This window comes from Podarcis vaucheri (assembly GCF_965113315.1).
Source record: "Podarcis vaucheri genome assembly, chromosome: 13".
Taxonomy (NCBI): domain Eukaryota; kingdom Metazoa; phylum Chordata; class Lepidosauria; order Squamata; family Lacertidae; genus Podarcis; species Podarcis vaucheri.
Genome location: NC_138751.1, coordinates 25,632,398 through 25,652,236, shown reverse-complemented (window position 1 = coordinate 25,652,236; position 19,839 = coordinate 25,632,398). Strand labels below are relative to the sequence as shown.

Below are 19,839 nucleotides of genomic sequence, written 5' to 3'. Positions count from 1 at the left end.
TTCAGGAAGGTGTGAAGCAGGCATGGGGAGATTGTGTGACTGGTGAAGATTTGTAGCCTGTGGAGTGTCCCAAGAGCCACGTAGAGGAGTCTAAGGGGTTGCATTTGACTCCCACAACTGAGGATCTAAAGCAGGGCAGTCCAGCCTTTCAAACCAAGTGGGACACAAGAGCTGATACCGAAACCACAGACCACACACTGAATTAAATTTTCATGTCATTAATTAAAGTGTTCACAATAGAGTTAATACTATTTAATATATGCCACACACAATATAATGGTTTAATGTATTTATTCGTTTATTAAATAAATTTAATCTGCATACTCAGGGTGACTCCCTTACCAATAGATAGATGCAAAACACAAAAATGTGGGAGAATCCAGGATCAGTGTGTGTGAGAGAGAATCCAACCCCTGAAAGATCTGAGCATATGGAAGAGGAATCAAAGTAACCACAAAACAATTACCACCACATTCCATCCCTCTCATGCAGTTGCACTTCTGACTATCCTTCTCCCTGTCCATCCTGCTGGGGGTGAAGAGAAGAGGCAGAAAGTCACAAATCCAAGGACCCCTTTCCTTATTGATACATGTGTGTGTGCTTTGGGTGTAAGAGACATTAGAGGTGGGTATCTAAAAAAAAATCCCCCCTTGCTAATCTATAAACAAGAGCCCATGTTTGCTCTTCCCACCAGACAGTTATTTTCTGCACAGCCAAGATCTACCTAGCCTGATCGCCCCAAATTGTCATTCCTTGCCAGCCCACTGATTCCCCCTTTTCTAGCCCCCAGCCAGGTCATTGATCTGTGTGAACAGGAGGCAATGAGGAGGCCCTCCAACTTACCAGAAGCAGCACTCTGGGGACTTGGGGGCAGCTCTCACCTAGCTCTCTGCTTGCTCCTTCCTGACACTGGTGGGTGGGGGGCAGCACCAGATTTAGAGCAGTGCTACCAGTTCACCCACACAGGATGCCCTGGCTAGGGCTCCCAAAAACGGCCTTGTAGGCTACATGTTGGGACACCCCAATCTTGGTATAAAATCCCCCATCTTCATTTGGAGTACTAATGCACGTTGCACTGTTTTATCTCTTCATATATTTTGACTATGGCAAGCTTATTCTAGTCACACTTTCCCACTTCTTTATAAAGGCTATAGATAAAACATTTCACCTCATTTTTTAAGGAATGAAACACAATAGAAAACACCTTTGAGTGTGTCGCACCTGCTCTTTCCCAATGACCTTTTGTCTCTCCAGTCTTCCCATTCCTCCACTTTTGGCTCCAATCCCACATCTGCAAAATGGAGACTGCATGTCAAAAGAAGTGCTGGGATGTGAAATCATAGCACAAGAGGGAATCTGTGGCCACCCAAGGGTCATTCTGAATGCTGATTGCCATATGTGCAAGTTGTGACATAAAAAGAAAACAAAAAACATTATAACATCCCTATAATGACATACACAACAATGAGTTAAAAACAAGTGAATTGGTGAAAATTTACAACACCTGCAATAATGGGTACATAGGTAAGCTCCCATGAATGAAATTACTTTTTATCTATTGGCTTACATTTCCACAGCAAGAATTTATAACAAATACAAATGTTGAGGAATACAGTGGTACCTTGTTTACGGGCTTAATCCGTTCTGAAAGTCATTTCTTAAACCAAGGTGTGCTTTCCAATAGCAGTGGCAGACTCAATTTACAAATGGAACACACTCAACAGGAAGCAGAACATGTTCTTCTTCCAAGGCAAAGTTCACAAACCAAAACACCTACTTCTGGATTTGCAGCGTTCTTAATCCAAGTTATTCATAAATTAAACTGTTCTTAAACCAAGGTACCACTGTATAAGCTTTTAAGGAGAACATTGTTATGAATTTTAACATGTGATAATTTACCAGTCAACTGGCAGTCAACACAATCATCTATATTAAATAAGCTTTAGATCCTCCTGATTTCAATGGGAAAGATTAAATCTGCAGTCTGATACACAATAGCCAAAAACTCTAAATGTATTCAATGAGGTTTATTTCTGAGTATATATTCAATTATATTCAATTATATAAATGCTAGCAGTGAGCTAGCTACATTTGCTCAGTTTGGGAGTTTATTCACTCTAAAGAAGGCTTGGCTTGTATATTGGTCCTCCAATTTCCGTCTGCCTCTGCTAGCATGGGTCTAAAGCCCTATATGGCTACAATCTTTACCTGAGAGTAATTCCCATTGACTTCAGTGTTGCCTACTTCTGAGTAAACAAACATATGAATGGAAATTTTGGGCAAGGCATATAGACAACAGAAACTGTTTTTTAAAATGCACTGGAGAACGGTTTTTGCCGAAGGATTGGGGGAGAAATGTTAGTAATCAGTTTCCAGAATGCCACTTTCAGTTCCTTGTTTCTCATGCTATATATGAGTGGGTTCATTACTGGTGGCACCATGCAATAGAATGAAGAAACCAAGAGGTCAAATGCTGATGGGGAACTGGAACTTGGTCTGAAATAGACAAAGGTGCCACTTACCACAAACAGGGAAATAACAATAAAGTGAGGCAAGCAAGTTGAGAAGAATTTTTGCTTCCCTTGGCTGGATGGGATTCTCAGAATAGCTCTGAAGATCTGAACATAAGAAAAAATAATTAGAGAAAAGTAAATGAAGCCAAAAGAAGACCCAAAAATCAGAACCCAAATTTCATTGAGATATGAGTCAGAGCAAGAGATTTTCAGCAGTTGTGGGATTTCACAGAAGAACTGATTGATGACATTAGAACAGAACTCAAATCTGAATGTAGCCCCAGTGTACATAGTTGAATAAAAAACTCCACCAATCCATGCACTGGCTGCCATCTGAATGCAAGCTTTTTTGTTCATAACAGTCTCATAATGCAGTGGATTGCAGATGGCAACATAACGATCATATGCCATGACACCAAGAATGATGAAGTGGGAGACCATGAAGAAGACAAGGAAGGAGACTTGGCAGATACATCCAGAGTAAGAGATGGTTTGTGTCTTCATCAATGAATTTGCAATGGACTTGGGAACTGTAACGGATATGGAGCCAAAGTCTTGGAATGACAGGTTGGCCAGAAAGAAGTACATGGGTGTATGAAGCTGGTGGCTATAGATGATGACTGTGATGATGAGAAGGTTTTCTATGAAGGCCACCAAATACATCATGACAAAGATGATGATGTGGAATATCTGCAACTGCTGGATTTCAGCAAATCCATGAAGAAGGAATCCATTCACTCTTGACTGGTTAGACATTGTGCTTCTCTGATGTTTGTTTGGTACCTGTGAACAGAAATATATCACATTACTTCTTTCTTATTCAGCTGTAACAATCTTAGTGATATTCTCTCAACATCTCTCTATCTGTTCTAACAGTGGTAAGCTTCAGCATTGAGTTTATGCATGTCTCATTTCTAATCACACCCTGAAGGTTTAATTCTCATGAGTCTTGTACAGCTCAGCAACACTGAATCAGATGTGTATTTTGAGAGTTGTGCAGGTGGTGAACTTAGATTGTCCGTGATCCAAAGTGCAGTTAGAATTAATATAAAGGACTTGGGCCATAATAGCTAACTGGGTCACCATTCACCTTATGGTGAATGAAAAGTAGCATTTAAGATTATGGCAACCCCTCTTGAACTTCTGGCCCTGGGTATAATATAATAGTGTGTTGGAATTAGTTTATGAACACAGCAAGGAAAGCTTAATGCAGTTTTATTTCGACAAGAAGCAACAGTCACTGGGGAGTTCACCAGGGTCGATTCCACAGATGTATAAATTACACAGGCTTATATAGAGCCCTTTCCTTAGCTTTATACACATGGATGTAGAAATTAAGTGACATTCACAGAGGAAAAGCAGGCATTATCAGAGCTGGAAACCTTGTTCAGCAAGAAGAGGATGGAACTTGTTATCAGGCTAGCTCAAGGCTGAGTTATTCCTGCACAAATATTATTGACACATTCTTAGCACAATATGAGTAAGTTGATTCTAACAACATTTTTAATGCAATCTGGGTAATGGGAATCAATGGATTCCCCTTACAGCAGTTTTAAAAATACTTGTGTTTTAGTAGGCATACAACAGACTCAACATGGTGTGACTCCTGGAGACAGATAACATTAGGCTGGTGCTTGTGGACAGCATCAGCTACCCTTTTACATTTGCTTGGGTCTCCCAACCCTCATACGTTCCATCCAAGTATCGTCACATTACATTTAGGATTCACCTAAAGGATGAATTGAATGCAGGTCGCCGAATGCAGTATTCCATCCACTATGACCATCAGATTGAATGGGAAGCCTCATCTATATGGAATACCCCATTATATGGATACCCCATTACAAGACTGAGTAGTGGTGGTGCCCTAAAGTGACTCCACGTATATTTTGTAAAACAATGGTCTTGGGATCCTGGAATTTTAGCACTTTGACTCTTTCTTGAGTAATTCCTCTTAATTAAGTGAAAGGTGAATCTGACAATTATATCCTTGGGCTTTACAATGGGACTCATATTTAAGGAAAACAGATGAGGCACATGCCTAAGTTCTTGACATTGATACCAGGAAAAGTTTGAGAACAGATAATTCAACAGTCAGTCTGTGGGGACATAGAAAAGGATGATGTGATTACCAAGACCCAGCATGGGTTTCTCAAAAACAAGTCATGCCATGCAAATCTCATTTCTTTATTCCTTTTTTTCTTTTCTTTTTTTGATGGATTGAGTGTCAAACTTGGTGGATCAGGGGAATGCTGTGGACGTAGTGTAACTTGATTTCAGTAAGACTTTTGGCAAAGTGATATTTTTGGGAAGAAGCTGGTAAAATGTGGGTTGAGTGGGGTAACTGTTAGTTGGATTTGTAGCTGGCTGGCTGACCCAATCCAAAGAGTACACCTAATCCTGGAAACAAGTGACAAGTAGGGTGCCACAGGGTTCTGTCATGAGCTCATTGTTGTTCAATGTCTTTATAAATGACTTGGTCGAAGGAATTGAGGGGATGCTCATCAAGTTTGCAGATGACACCAAACTGGGAGGGGTTGCTAATGCCATGAAAGACAGAATCAGGATTCAATATAACCTTAACAGATTGCAGACCTGGGCCCAAACTAAAAAAGAAGAAGAAGAGTTTGGATTTGATATCCCGCCTTTCACTCCCTTTAAGGAGTCTCAAAGCGGCTAACATTCTCCTTTCCCTTCCTCCCCCACAACAGACACTCTGTGAGGTGAGTGGGGCTGAGAGACTTCAAAGAAGTGTGACTGGCCCAAGGTCACCCAGCAGCTGCATGTGGAGGAGCGGAGACGCGAAAAATGAATTTCAGTAGGGACAAATGTAAGGTTCCACATTTAACAGGAAGAAACAACTGCACTAAATCACTGAATTGCCAGTAGTACATGTGAAAAGGATCTAGGGGTTTTAGAAGACCACAAGCTTAAGATGTGTCAACAGTGGATTCTAAGATTCCCCCTCCCTTCCCTGGTTTTGATTCCCCATGTCCATTTGTCTGTATGTTGTCGGCCTGGAGATCTTAAGTCCACAGCCAAATTTTTCTCAGTCCATCTTGCTGGTTTCTTCAGATTTGGTTGTTTTAATGATGTTTAACTTCAAAAATCCAATCTAATAGAGGCCTTTAACTTCCTTTAATCTTTTGTTGCTCCTCCCGTTATTCTTTCCGTGTCGTATTCAGCCATTTGCTCTTTTATTTCTTGGTTTCTCAGGTTTCTGTCTTGTTCAGCTGTCAAAACATTCTTGTTCCAAAATTTAATGTCTCTACAGAGGTTTGTTATTCAGGGAAAAAGACTTACGTCCAGTTCCTTTCTTGCTTCAATAGAAGATTCTATTGTATTATGGTCACCTCTGTAGACAAAATAATATTTCAGTTCTGCAGCTTTCCCAGGAGATAAGACCTGTGCACATCCCAGAGTAGTTTTCCACATACGACACTTGTAATGTCCCGAAACCCCTCTAGAGGGATTACAATAACTTTGTATCCTCTAATCCAAAAGTCAATTTGTTGTTTCTTTTTTCCCGACAGTTTATATCCATATTTGTATCAAATTGTAACAAAATTTAACCAGCAAAAAACTTGTAATAAAACTTTGTTTTATTACAAGATGAGGAGTGACGTCAAGATGGTGTAAATTTAATTTGGTCTATGAGTAAAATATATTAGGCTTAAATTGGGGATGAGAACTTGTGGAACCAACTTAGGGAAAGGGGAATACAGTCGGGAGGGGAAGGAGGAAGTCCCAGAAAGAAGGTTATGAAAAGAAGGGTTTAAACTAGTCTCTCTTTTTCTTTCTTTTCTTTATCTTTCTTATTTTCTTATTCTGTTATTATTGGAAATTTTAATAAATATGATTATAAAAAAAAAAGATGTGTCAACAGTGTGTTTTAACAACAACAAAAAATAAATATAATGCTATTCTAGGCTGCATCAGCAGAAGTATAGTGTCCCAATCAAGGGAAGTAATAGTATCACTTTATTCTGCCTTGGTCAGATCACATCTAGAATATTGTGTAGTTCTGGGTTTCACAATTTAAGAAGGATAGAATCATAGAATCATAGAATCATAGAGTTGGAAGAGACCACAAGGGCCATCGAGTCCAACCCCCTGCCAAGCAGGAAACACCATCAGAGCACTCCTGACATATGGTTGTCAAGCCTCTGCTTAAAGACCTCCAAAGTAGGAGACTCCACCACACTCCTTGGCAGCAAATTCCACTGTCGAACAGCTCTTACTGTCAGGAAGTTCTTCCTAATGTTTAGGTGGAATCTTCTTTCTTGTAGTTTGGATCCATTGCTCCGTGTACGTTTGTCTGGAGCAGCAGAAAACAACCTTTCTCCCTCCTCTATGTGACATCCTTTTATATATTTGAACATGGCTATCATATCACCCCTTAACCTCCTCTTCTCCAGGCTAAACATGCCCAGCTCCCTTAGCCGTTCCTCATAAGGCATCGTTTCCAGGCCTTTGACCATTTTGGTTGCCCTCCTCTGGACACGTTCCAGTTTGTCAGTGTCCTTCTTGAATTGTGGTGCCCAGAACTGGACACAGTACTCCAGGTGAGGTCTGACCAGAGCAGAATACAGTGGCACTATTACTTCCCTTGATCTAGATGCTATACTCCTATTGATGCAGCCCAGAATTGCATTGGCTTTTTTGGCTACCGCGTCACACTGTTGGCTCATGTCAAGTTTGTGGTCAACCAAGACTCCTAGATCCTTTTCACATGTACTGCTCTCAAGCCAGGTGTCACCCATCTTGTATTTGTGCCTCTCATTTTTTTTGCCCAAGTGCAATACTTTACATTTCTCCCTGTTAAAATTCATCTTGTTTGTTTTGGCCCAGTTCTGTAATCTGTCAAGGTTGTTTTGAAGTGTGATCCTGTCCTCTGGGGAGTTAGCCACCCCTCCCAGTTTGGTGTCATCTGCAAATTTGATCAGGATGCCCTTGAGTCCATCATCCAAGTCGTTGATAAAGATGTTGAATAAGACCGGGCCCAAGACAGAACCCTGTGGCACCCCACTAGTCACTCTTCTCCAGGATGAAGAGGAACCATTGATGAGCACCCTTTGGGTTCGGTCAGTCAGCCAGTTACAAATCCACTGAGTGGTAGCATAGTCAAGACCGCATTTTACCAGCTTCTTTACAAGAATATCATGGGGCACCTTGTCAAATGCCTTGCTGAAATCAAGGTAGGCTACATCCACTGCATTCCCTTCATCTACCAGGCTTGTAATTCTGTCAAAAAACGAGATCAGGTTAGTCTGACATGACTTATTTTTCAGAAATCCATGCTGACTATTGGTGATCACAGCATTCCTTTCTAGGTGCTCACAGACTGTTTGCTTAATGATCTGCTCCAGAATCTTCCCTGCTATTGATGTCAGACTGACTGGGCGGTAATTATTTGGGTCCTCTCTTTTCCCCTTTTTGAAAATAGGGACAACATTTGCCCTCCTCCAGTCTGCCGGGACTTCGCCTGTTCTCCAGGAATTCTCAAAGATGACTGCCAGTGGTTCTGAGATCACATCTGCCAGTTCTTTTAATACTCTTGGATGCAGTTCATCTGGCCCTGGAGACTTGAATACATCTAAACTAGCCAAATATTCTTGTACTATCTCCTTAGTTATTCTGGGCTGTGTTTCCTTTGCTGAATCATTTGCTCCAAATTCTTCAGGTCGGGCATTGTTTTCTTTATCAGAGAAGACTGAGGCAAAGAAGGCATTGAGGAGTTCAGCCCTTTCTGTGTCCCCTGTTTGCATTTCACCATCTTCTCCTCTGAGTGACCCCACTGTTTCTTTGTTCTTCCTTTTGCTACGAACATACCCATAAAAGCCTTTTTTGTTGCTTTTAACCTCTCTAGCAAGCCTGAGTTCATTCTGTGCTTTAGCTTTTCTGACTTTGTGTCTACACGTGCTGGCTATTTGTTTGAATTCCTCTTTGGTGGTTTCCCCCCTTTTCCATTTTTTGTACACATCCTTTTTAAATCTTAATTCAGTTAAAAGTTCTTTAGATAGCCACCCTGGCTTCTTTAGGCACCTTCCATGTTTCTGTCTCATTGGTATTGCCTGACGTTGTGCTTTTACTATCTCCCTCTTAACAAACTCCCAGCCATCATGAACTCCCTTTCCTTTTAGTATTGTTGTCCATGGGATCTCACCCAGCACTTCCCTAAGTTTTATGAAGTCGGCTTTCTTAAAGTCAAGAAATTGAGTCCTAGTATGCTTGGCTGCTCCTTTCCGCTGTATAGTAAACTTAAGAAGAGCATGATCACTCGCACCTAATGATCCTTCCACTTCTACCCCACTAACCAGGTCATCAACATTGGTTAGGACCAGATCTAAAATGGCTGTTCCTCTTGTTGCTTCTCCCACTTTCTGGACAATGAAGTTGTCTGCAAGGCCAGTGAGGAATCTGTTTGACCTTATGCTCTTGGCTGAGTTTGACGTCCAACAAATATCCGGGTAATTGAAGTCCCCCATTACTACTATCTCCCTTCCTTTTGCATGCTTGGCCATCTGTTCCAGGAAGGCATCATCTATGTCCTCCGTTTGGCTTGGGGATCTATAGTAAACTCCCACAATGAGGGCTCTGTTATTCTTCTCTCCCTTAATTTTGACCCAAATGCTCTCACTTGGCTTTGAGGATCTAAATCTTGGATCTCTTCACAGGTATACACATCCCTGACATATAACGCCACTCCTCCTCCTTTCTTGTCTGGTCTGTTTCTCTGAAATAGATTGTATCCCCCCATTATTACATTCCAATTGTGGGACTTATCCCACCAGGTTTCAGTGATGCCTATTATGTCATATTTAGTTTGCATGACAAGCTGGAATATGTGCAAAGAATGGTGGCCAAGATAACCAAGAGTCTGGAAAGGAAGCCTTATGAGGAACAGTTGAGGGAGTTGGGTTTGTTTAGCTTGAAATAGAACACATTATTAACAAGGATAGACTAGACAATGGAATTCTTAATTTTAAGGCAAACATTGAGTTAATTGGAATGAAGTTTGGCCTATTTATCCTCCTCACCTTCATTATCATCTAACTTTCTTTTCCATTCAGTGTTGCAATCCATGGTATCCCCCAATTACTCCACTTGGTTTGGGATTCAGCTGAATTAGGTGTACAAACACAATAAAAGCATCCTGCTAGTCTTATCTAAGGGGTTTCTATTTGCAAAAATTCCATTAAGCAAAATTATTTCAGTTAGAGTCCTTTATCCTCTTTATAGATCAGGCTGCCTCAAATCCATGTTTTACTTCCTCATTTTAACATCTCCTGAAGTGATCACCTGCAATACATGGTTGACTTCAGGAAGCAAATTAACTCCATTATTCTCAAACCCAACTGCTTGCAAAATGTTCATTTCTTTTTAAACAGTCCCATTCCTTCACGACAAGTCAGAGAGTAAAAAGATAGAAATGTTGGGGATGGGTGGAGCTTACTGCACTTATCTCTCCTTGCTCTGTTTGTTTGTAGGATTTACAGGTGAGTAAAAATAGGACTTATAATATAGTTCCCTATATCTCAATAAAAAGATGTTAAAATAGAAGGTCAATGGAAGCATGTGATTGCAAAGAGCAGTTATTGTGGAACAGTCTTGAGAACAATACACAAGTGAGTACCAGAATTTGTGGCTGCTATTCAATGAAGAATTAAACATACTTTAAACCATTAATGTTAATTATGAATTTATATATTGTTGTACATTTAATGTATATATTTGTGTTTGCTACCTTGGTATAATCCCTCACCAAAAGGAGGGGTATAAATCCATTAAATAAATAAACATCCTTATGTACACTAAATATTCAATTAGATTGTGTTATGTGTGATTGCATAAATAATTTATTTATTTCATAAAATTTATACACCACTTGATTGTAAAAATCCTCCGAAAGGTTTGCAAAGTGTCAAAGCTGTTTTTCAAAAAAAAATAAAAAATGAAGTACTTGGCAATGCTATTCAGGGCCATATCATCATAGTCAAAATAGTAGAACAAGCTGAGGTACACATAGGAGACATAGAGCTCCAGATCGATCTGCCAGTTGACGGTGACTTTGCAGTTGTGGCACACCTGGGAACGATGCAAAGCAATGGCAGAGTAGCTGTGGTGGTGTGGCTGGTCTTTCAACAAAATGCTCAAGGAGTCTACCTTGGGGAACAATGTGGTCTATGATGAAGTGAAGGGTGGAGGCATGCATTTTCCCACTCTGGAGACATTGGGGGACCTCCAAGAACAAATTTAGAAGGGCATAAGCATGTACAGGAAGAAAAGAAGTAGTAGAAGTTCCTTTATGTAGACCCTTATGTTAGCAGATCCATATAGTTAGACAACAACCAATTGATGGATTCAGATTTAGTTTTATTTGGTCCCATTGAAATCAATGTGAAACATCCATGTGACACTCATATCCATACCTAAAGAAAATGACTATATTAATTTCTATATTAGAAAACTAAAAACAAATTTATTTGAAGATGTTTTCAACCTTAACATATTTGACAAAGCAGCCTTGATCTCTTTATTTCTCATGCTGTAAATCAGTGGGTTCAGCAAAGGTGGGACCATAGAATATATCACAGTAAAAAACAAATCTAAATGTGTTGCTGTATTAGTCATGGGACTCAAATAGGAAAACAAGACTGTGACCATAAATGTGGAGAATACCATGAGATGTGGAAGGCAGGTAGAGAAGGCCTTTTGTCTTCCCTGTGCAGATGGCATCCTTAACACCGCACTAAAAATCTGTACATATGTCACAAGAACAAATATAAAGCAGCCTAGCCCAACGAGAGCAAACAACAGCACAATTCCAGTTTCAATTTGATTTTTCTTAGAACAGGAAAGCTTTACTAACTGTGGGATTTCACAGAAAAACTGATTGACAACATTGGAGCAGAAAGGAGTTGCAAAAGTGCTGACAGTGTGCAAACCTGCATAAAGAAACCCAGTGACGCATGAAGTAAAAATCATTTCAGTGCAGGCTCTCAGGTTCATCACCATCTGATATTGCAGTGGGTTGCAAATAGCAACATACCGATCATAGGCCATGACTATGAGGAGGAAAAAATCAGTAGATATGAAGAAGGTGAAGAATAGGACTTGAGCAACGCATCCAGAATAAGAAATGTGCCTAGAATTCATGAGTGAATTGGCCATGGATTTGGGAATAATAACTGAAACTTGGCCCAGGTCCTGCATGGCTAAGTTCATTAGAAAGAGGTACATGGGGGTGTGCAGATGATGGTCACAGGCTACTACAGAGATGATGAGAAGATTCCCTGTTACAGTTGCCAAGTACAATACCAGGAATATTACAAAGTGTATTATCTGAAATTCCCAAACTTTTGAGAATTCCAGGAGTAGAAACTCTGAAACAAAGGATTGGTTAGCTATAGTTTGGTCTTTGCTTTGGTCCATGCTTTCTGCAAAAAGAAACAGAAGTACAAAGTTTTAATGACAGCAGAATATTCTAGTAATATAACACTTCAGCCTGGAGAATTTAACATTTCATACTCCTGGAGGTGCACTCCATTGTCTCCAAGACAATGGATGCCAACCCCCCCCCCAAATATATATATATATATATATATATATGGTGCATTGGAATCCCCGATCTGGACCTTGTGTAGAGTAGAGAATTTGCTCTCCAACATAAGAATGAGTTTCAAAATTTTACTGGAAGCAGTCTTAAAATAGTTGCAAAACAAAAGTTGCAATTACAAAATAACACATTGCTCTTGCCTGCACCATGAGTTGCGAAGGACATCAGCAGCCTTCAGAGCTCCCATGGATGTAACTTCAGCATTCTGGGTGATGTAAAATAACATCTGAAGAATTTTGAGGGAGATAAGTAACAAACTCAACTGTAAGACAAGAAACAATGCCTAGGTTGAGTTTCCAAAAAGTTTCCACAAAAGTTATAGTACTGGATAGATATTTTGGGTGTGGGATTAGAACAGCTAAGGATGTCTACTAAATACCAGCTTGAAATGTAGCTAGGTCACTCTTCACAACTTGGATCAAATGTGGTTTGGGAGGAAATGCAGCAGTTCTTAAAAAATGACCAGAGACATGTGGCTTGTGGCTTATGCTGTGTGTATACCACTTCTCAAACCAGTGATAGGAGCACACAGAGAAATGGGGACTGTGCACACAGCGTAACCCTGCACACCAAAGGATTTTAAGTTTACTCCTGTTGAATATCAGCACCTACTATCCTCCACAGGATGCCATTTTTGAGGGGGATAATATCAGAAGGGAACAAAAGTGCACTGGGAAAAATACTATATAAATAAGCGCTTAAAGAATTGTGAGAGAAAAATTGGGAGAGTGAGGGTAAAAGACCTAAACACATTGAAAGTGGTTCTTACAACTCACTGACATACAGTCCTGTCCTACTTATGTTCAATTTGGATGTAATTTTCAGTTAAGAGTGCATGGGGCTGCAGCTGAATAGATCCACAATGTGATAAAATCTGTTACATGAGAACCAGGCACTTTGAAAATAAGCAGAAAGTTAATGATTTTTTCAGATGCAGCAGGTAAAAAGTATTCTGCCATCAAAGCATCAGAGAAGCCACAGTATATTATGAAAGGAGCACAAACTCTCTTTCCTCCTCTGAAATTTCACTAGCTTAGTTAAAACCTTTCAATTTCCCAATACATATGGAAACTTTCAAATAAATTTTGGAAGGCTTGCGAAAACTCATTCAATCTCTCCTTAAGTCCCTCTTCCTACTTTCCTCGGATGTTTTGCCACTGAAGAAACCCCCAAATTCACTTCAGTTTGAAATGTTAAAGGCAGCTCTTGCTTTATTGATTGTGGTTCTGCATTATAGCCAACACAACACCCTGTTTTTAAAACTTAAAGAACTCATTTATTTTTTGTGTGTGTGAAGAATAAAAAAGGATTCCCACGCCCAGGAAAAAACTCACATTCATCAAGATTTTCTTATAAACAAACAAACAAACAAACTTCAACATTTTCCAACTCAGGACCTGCTTTTAACCCACACATAAAGTTGAGAAAAATTGATTAATCCTGTACTATACATTTGCATGGTGGTGGTGCTCCTGTTGCAGCCTATACTGAATCGGGCCATGACCTATTAGTTGGCAACCAGTGATTTAATGGATATACATGTGAGATCCATTAAGTAACTCATATGGTGTTAGGTAAGGTTTGAACTATATGAATTAATTTAGTAATATTTTTCTCTTACCTTCAGATGTGCTTTCTCCTCTAAGGACTTCAGCTGTCTGTGCATTTGGATAGTCCTCCATAAAAGCATATGAAACCCAACCAGTCCTTGATGGCCAAAAAGATATATTCAGCAAGGGGAGGAGGGTACAGTAATATCTGGTTTGTGTTCCTAGAGATTTGCTCTCTTGAGTTTAATGCATTCTTCATTAAATTGTTTTTCCATTGATATATATTTTTATGGTATTACTCCAGAATAAAGTGGTGTTATGAGCCATCAAACCTTGGAAATACACTTTTCCCCAAAAGGTTTCCACAATTTTGGCCACTAGTGTAACTATAGAGATTGTAGGAATCACTCATTTCACAACCCCCTCCCCTCTACTGGTATGCCTTGGCAAAATGTATATATAAAAATGATGCAAAGCTCCCACAGCTCTAACAGGACAGCACTTAAACCAGTGATCCCTAGGACTCTGTATATCTGCTTCACTTTAAGGACAGGCATACTCCCCCCTTCCTCCCCATTTTTGGTTCTCTAGGCTTTTAGAATAGTTAGGGGATCTTTTGTTCTTTAATCAAAGTGTGTATGTATTGTAATGTGCTACTTCCTAGATTGTAACTTTGCTATCTAAAGCAGCATTTTTATATATTCTGTCACTCCTATTTTATATAATAAACCATGCTTTCTTTGTTTCTTTGTGTGAGAAATTCTCGTGGGCATAAGATTAGGGGTTAACACACATCCATCACAAGAACACGTCATAACTCCAGCAAAAGATCCTAAACTTCTCAGCTGTATGTAAATAATAATAATAATAATAATAATAATAATAATAATAATAATAATTTTTATTTATACCCCACCCTCCCCGGCCAGAGCTGGGCTTAGGGCAGCTAACACCAGTAAAATTACAATAAAAACATAATACAGAAAAATTTAAAATACAGGTTAAAATGCAATTTAAAATTGTACTATGAGGCAGCAGCATTCTGCTGGCTGAAAGAGTGGATGCTCCTCGAGAATACAGATATCTTGGACTTAGAAGGTTTCAATAACGCATTCGGTTGGCATGCATATTTATGGTATGACAAAATCAAAGTGCATAGTGCCTTTAAAAATCACATTGTAAGGAAAGCGTTGTTCAATGTTTGGATGAGATATAAAGACCTGTTGGAAAACAAAACCCCTAGATGGTTGTCACCCTTAGAGGCGAAGGCCCATAAGAAAGTTAATATGGAGGTCGGATGGCCAAAGTATTGTGAGATTTTAGAACAGGATGGAGAGAAACTGAAATTAAAGAGCCATGAAAAACTAAAACCCAAAGTACAAGATTGGCTCCACTATTATCAAATAATGGAGGTTTTTAAACAAGACAGGAAAATTGGCTTCCAGGTGGAAAAATCAAAACTCGAGACAGAACTGCTAGAACCCAATACTAAGAATTTGTCAAGAATGTATAACTTGCTGTTGAAATGGAACACACAAGATGAAATAGTTAAATCAGCTATGATTAAGTGGGCACAGGACATTGGTCATAATATTATGTCTGCTGACTGGGAAAGGTTGTGGAACACCGGAATTAAATTTACGGCATGTAGTGCCTTAAAGGAAAATGTGATGAAAATGGTATACAGGTGGTACATGACCCCAGTTAAGCTAGCAAAAATTTACCATTTGCCTGACAATAAATGCTGGAAATGTAAGGAAACTGAAGGTACTTTTTATCATCTTTGGTGGACATGCCCGAAGATTAAGGTCTTCTGGGAGATGATATATAATGAAATGAAAAAGGTATTTAAATATACCTTTCTTAAGAAACCAGAGGCCTTTCTCTTGGGCATTGTCGGCCAATTGGTGCAAAAAAAGGATAGAACATTCTTTATGTACGCAACAACAGCAGCAAGAATATTGATCGCAAAGTATTGGAAGACACAAGATCTACCCACCGTGGAAGAATGGCAGATGAAAGTGATTGACTATATGACATTGGCGGAAATGACGAGCAGAATTCGAGACCAGGGAAAGGAGACTGCGGAAGAAGATTGGAAGAAATTCAAGATTTATCTTAAGGACTACTATAAACTTGATGAAGCTTAGAATGTCGAGATTCTATAGAGAGAAAGGGTTGCAGTAATATAAGATTAGAATAAGAAAGGACTATGATGAATTAGAGTTGGAAAAAACATTTATAAGTTGCTATAAAATTTGGACATGAGGATGCAGAAAGGGGAGGTATGGGGAAGTCCGAGGAAAGAAGTTTATGAAATGACATTATGAAATTATACTTGTTTGTTTGTTTGTTTTCTTTTTTGTGTTTGTCTGTTATAAAAACTTTTGTAAAACTAATAAAAAATATTATAAAAAAAAAATGCAATTTAAAATGCAGCCTCATTTTAAAAGTAGTCCAAAGATCAAAACAGTAAGGGGAGGGAAACGTAAGGGTCAGACTGAGTCCAAACCAAAGGCCAGGTGGAACAGCTGAACATACATGAATGCTGGCAGTGCAAACAGACACATCATAACACCCACCCACTCACAACAACAATTTGGAACACCCTCAACCCCCACCATTTCCTGCTGCTTGGCTAATCAGATTTACATCAGCCACATACCAGTCTTTTTTTTTTTAATTTGAGAGGAAGAAAACTGTACCTAACCATTGATGCAACTAGGCTATGATGACAGAGTATGTTTATGTAAGAATGCCAACACCAAGACAGAGGAATCAGTTTCTGACCATTGGCAGAGTGTAGCTACTTCCCACCAGTGCCAGACTTCGGGATTTAAAATTTCAGTGGCACCACGTGCAATGCCAAAATTCAGCACCCCCAACCTCTCAACTTCTGTTCTTCATCAAGCCTGTGGCGTCTTCTCGGCTTGGCACCCAGTGTGGACGAACCAGTTTCACTCCCCTAATTCTGCCTCTGATCTCACTGCCTTACGGAGTGATGGCTAGGGCTGGTGTACTGAACACTCCTGATCCATGAAATCAGAGGAATGACTATGCTAGTGTTGCATGCGCTCCCGTCTCTAAGTGGTGAGAGACTCCATGGGTGCCAAAACTTGCCCAGGTTTGGTTTCCTTGGGATGAAGTCACTGGAAATTGTGGTGTTTTCAGGATATATGGTTTTATTTTTATAAATATATACAATCTGAGCATAAGATGGGAAGAGTCACAGCATTAACACTCTGGCATACTGATATAAAAATTGGAGTTTGGCTTTTGCTGCCCAACTCCCCAAGGGACTCTGAATCCCCTAAGTCCATGATTGGTCAGAGAAAAATGGATAGAGGCTAGATCCAGTGGAAAGCAAGGTAGATATTTATTTTTTCTGTTGAAACAGAATTCCCTCCCCCTCCTGAACAAAAGTGTGCATCCTTTAAAGACTTTTGACATGGCCCAACCCCCTTAGTCCAAAGATAACCCCAATATCATCATATATACATCATAGGAGGTGGTCTACAGCAGAAATCCTGTCTGCCAGGATATCTGATAATTTGTCGCTGATTGCATTACCTGAGCAGCCTAGCCATTGTGATGGTTTTGTGATGGTTAATATTTTAGTTCCTGTATCCTGGTCGCAGGCTCACCTTATTCATACACAAATATGCCCTTAAGACAGAATTTGTAAGCAAAAAGACAATGAGAAGGCTTTCCCTTACTATAGAGGAATATTTCAGGTCATTCAGAGAGTCAAAATGATTTCAGGATTGCTCTCCTGTACTATGTCAGACACATGGTTTATATATTTAGATATGTATGCATTTATGAATATTTATTTTATATTTGAGATCTTAGAATTCTTATAACAATGCCTTGCTTCCCCATTATGTCTCTATGGGTCTGCAAGACCATAGCTTTGGTTTCAGCACAGTGAGCATTTCCAGTCTCTGTCTTTCTAGTTTTCAGTTCCCTGCCTATTCTCCTTCTTACAAGATGACCTAGTCTCCATTCGGTTGAGAGGCAAAGACTTGCACCCTACTTCTGGAAGCACCATTAGCTAGTTGTTCCTATGGAAACATGTGCAGCTCTTTAGTCATGCAAATAGGGCGTTTAACAGTCTTAGCCAGGTCTCTTATCTTAACAAAGAGACTGACGTGAACCCTCTGCTTTATTCCAACATTACATACTGTATATCAAAATTACAGCCTTGTTTTGTTTGAGAACCACAAGCATCAGCTAAACAAAGCCTCCAATCCTATAGCACAAGATATTACACCTGTATAACATAGAAGAACAGAATTATATCTGTTTGCATTTTAACAGAAAGAAACCTCACATTATATCAACATCAAGGGAATTAGAAGCGAGGGCGGGGAATGGGGATCTGTGCATATCAGGCCTACATCAAGATGTTAGAATGTTCCATTCTTATTCAGATGAATGGTGTATCACACCAATTTTAGGTGAATCGCAACACATGTGCCATTAACTACTCAAACCAGGTTGATGGAATGTAGAAGGAAATGTTTGAAGCTTATATTTTTATTTGAGCAACGAGTGACTGATTTTTATATTCAGTTGTAAGTTATCTCATATTTCTTTCAATATCTAAGAAAGAACCAATATTATTTTTGCAGCGTGAGATACATATAGGCACACCCATTTATGAAAATGCACTAGATTGCTTAACAAATTTAAAACGGGATGATTGAGCGATTAAAAATGGCTCTGTTTCTTTAAAACCCTAAGCATACTTAAATTACAATAGGATTAATGCTTTGAAATAGTTCTAAAACTGCTGACATTTTTCTTCTATAACAAACAAGAGAAGATATTTAGGACTGCAATGGACAAAGCACACATTGGCCATGCTGGCTGAGACAGATGGGAGTTGAATTCCAACAACATGGGGACCACATTAACTTCCCCTACTTTGATTGTGTATCAAAACATTCATACACTTTAACATCATTACATACAAAACCCTGCATAAAGAATAACACCACAAATTGTATCCTTAGAAAGCTATTTCAATCCTAAAATCTTGGACATAGCGACCTTAATCTCCTTATTCCTCATGCTATAGATCACTGGATTCATCATGGGTGGAATCACGGAATATATGACAGCAAAGACCATATTTGTATGTGAGGAGGCATGCTGTATGGGTCTTAGGTAAACAAGTGCTCCACCAAATAGGAACATGGAGAAAACAACAAGGTGGGGAATGCAAGTTGAGAAAGCTTTTTGCCTTCCCTGTGATGAGGGCATTCTCAGAACTGTACTGAAGATCTGGACATAGGTTACAATTATAAAAATAAAACAGCCAAATGCTATAGCAACACTTAAGAAAAGAAGTGCATTTTCAAGTATGTATAACTTTGAGCAGGAGATCTTTACAAGCTGAGGGACCTCACAGAAAAACTGATCAACAATATTGGAGCAGAATGTCATGGCAAAAGTGCTGCCAGTGTGCAGCACAGCATAGAGAATACCACTGAGCCATGCACTGCCCGCCATCTGAATGCAGGCACCTTGATTCATAATTGCCTCATACCGTAGCGGATTGCAGATGGCGACATACCGATCATGTGCCATGACAGTGAGGAGGGTGTAATCTGATGCTGCAAAAAGCAGAAAGAAATAAACCTGAGTGACACATCCAGAATAAGAAATCACCCTAGTATTTGAAAGGGAATTTGACATCGATTTGGGTATTGTGACTGAAACTGAGCCAAGATCAGTCACAGCTAAGTTCATCAGGAAGAAATACATAGGAGTGTGAAGGTGATGATCAAGAGCTACTGCAGAAATGATGAGAAGATTTCCTGTGACAGTGGCCAAATAAAAAAGCAAGAACACAAAGAATTGTGTTATCTGCAGTTCTCGAACATTAGAAAACTCCAAGAGCAGAAACGTGTTCACAGAAGTTTGGTTAGACATCTTTTCATCTCTGATTTAAATTGCAAAATGCTCTATGGAAGGGAAAAAAGGAAGAAAGTTGTTAACATTATTGCATTGTCTAAAGAAGAGTTAACCTCAAGTGCTATTATTAATTCAAATTGAATTTAGTAATGTCCGTCAGGTGAGATTCAAAAAAGCCAGAGAGCAGAATGTGTTGCAGTAGGTTTCCTATTACTATGAAGTTCTCCTCTCACAT

The 19,839-nt window shown here is 39.4% G+C and overlaps 1 protein-coding gene across 1 annotated transcript; it reads right to left on the bottom strand.

Moving 5' to 3' along the window:
- Nucleotides 1-2,305: 2,305 nt before the first annotated feature.
- Nucleotides 2,306-19,622, bottom strand: LOC309517468 (uncharacterized protein; the record flags this gene model as incomplete). Its single annotated transcript, XM_082196700.1, has 2 exons — nt 2,306-3,296; nt 18,738-19,622. 2 exons carry the CDS (start codon nt 19,620-19,622, stop codon nt 2,310-2,312), a joined length of 1,872 nt encoding a protein of 623 aa, XP_082052826.1. The 3' UTR covers nt 2,306-2,309.
- Between the last annotated feature and the right edge of the window lie 217 nt (nt 19,623-19,839).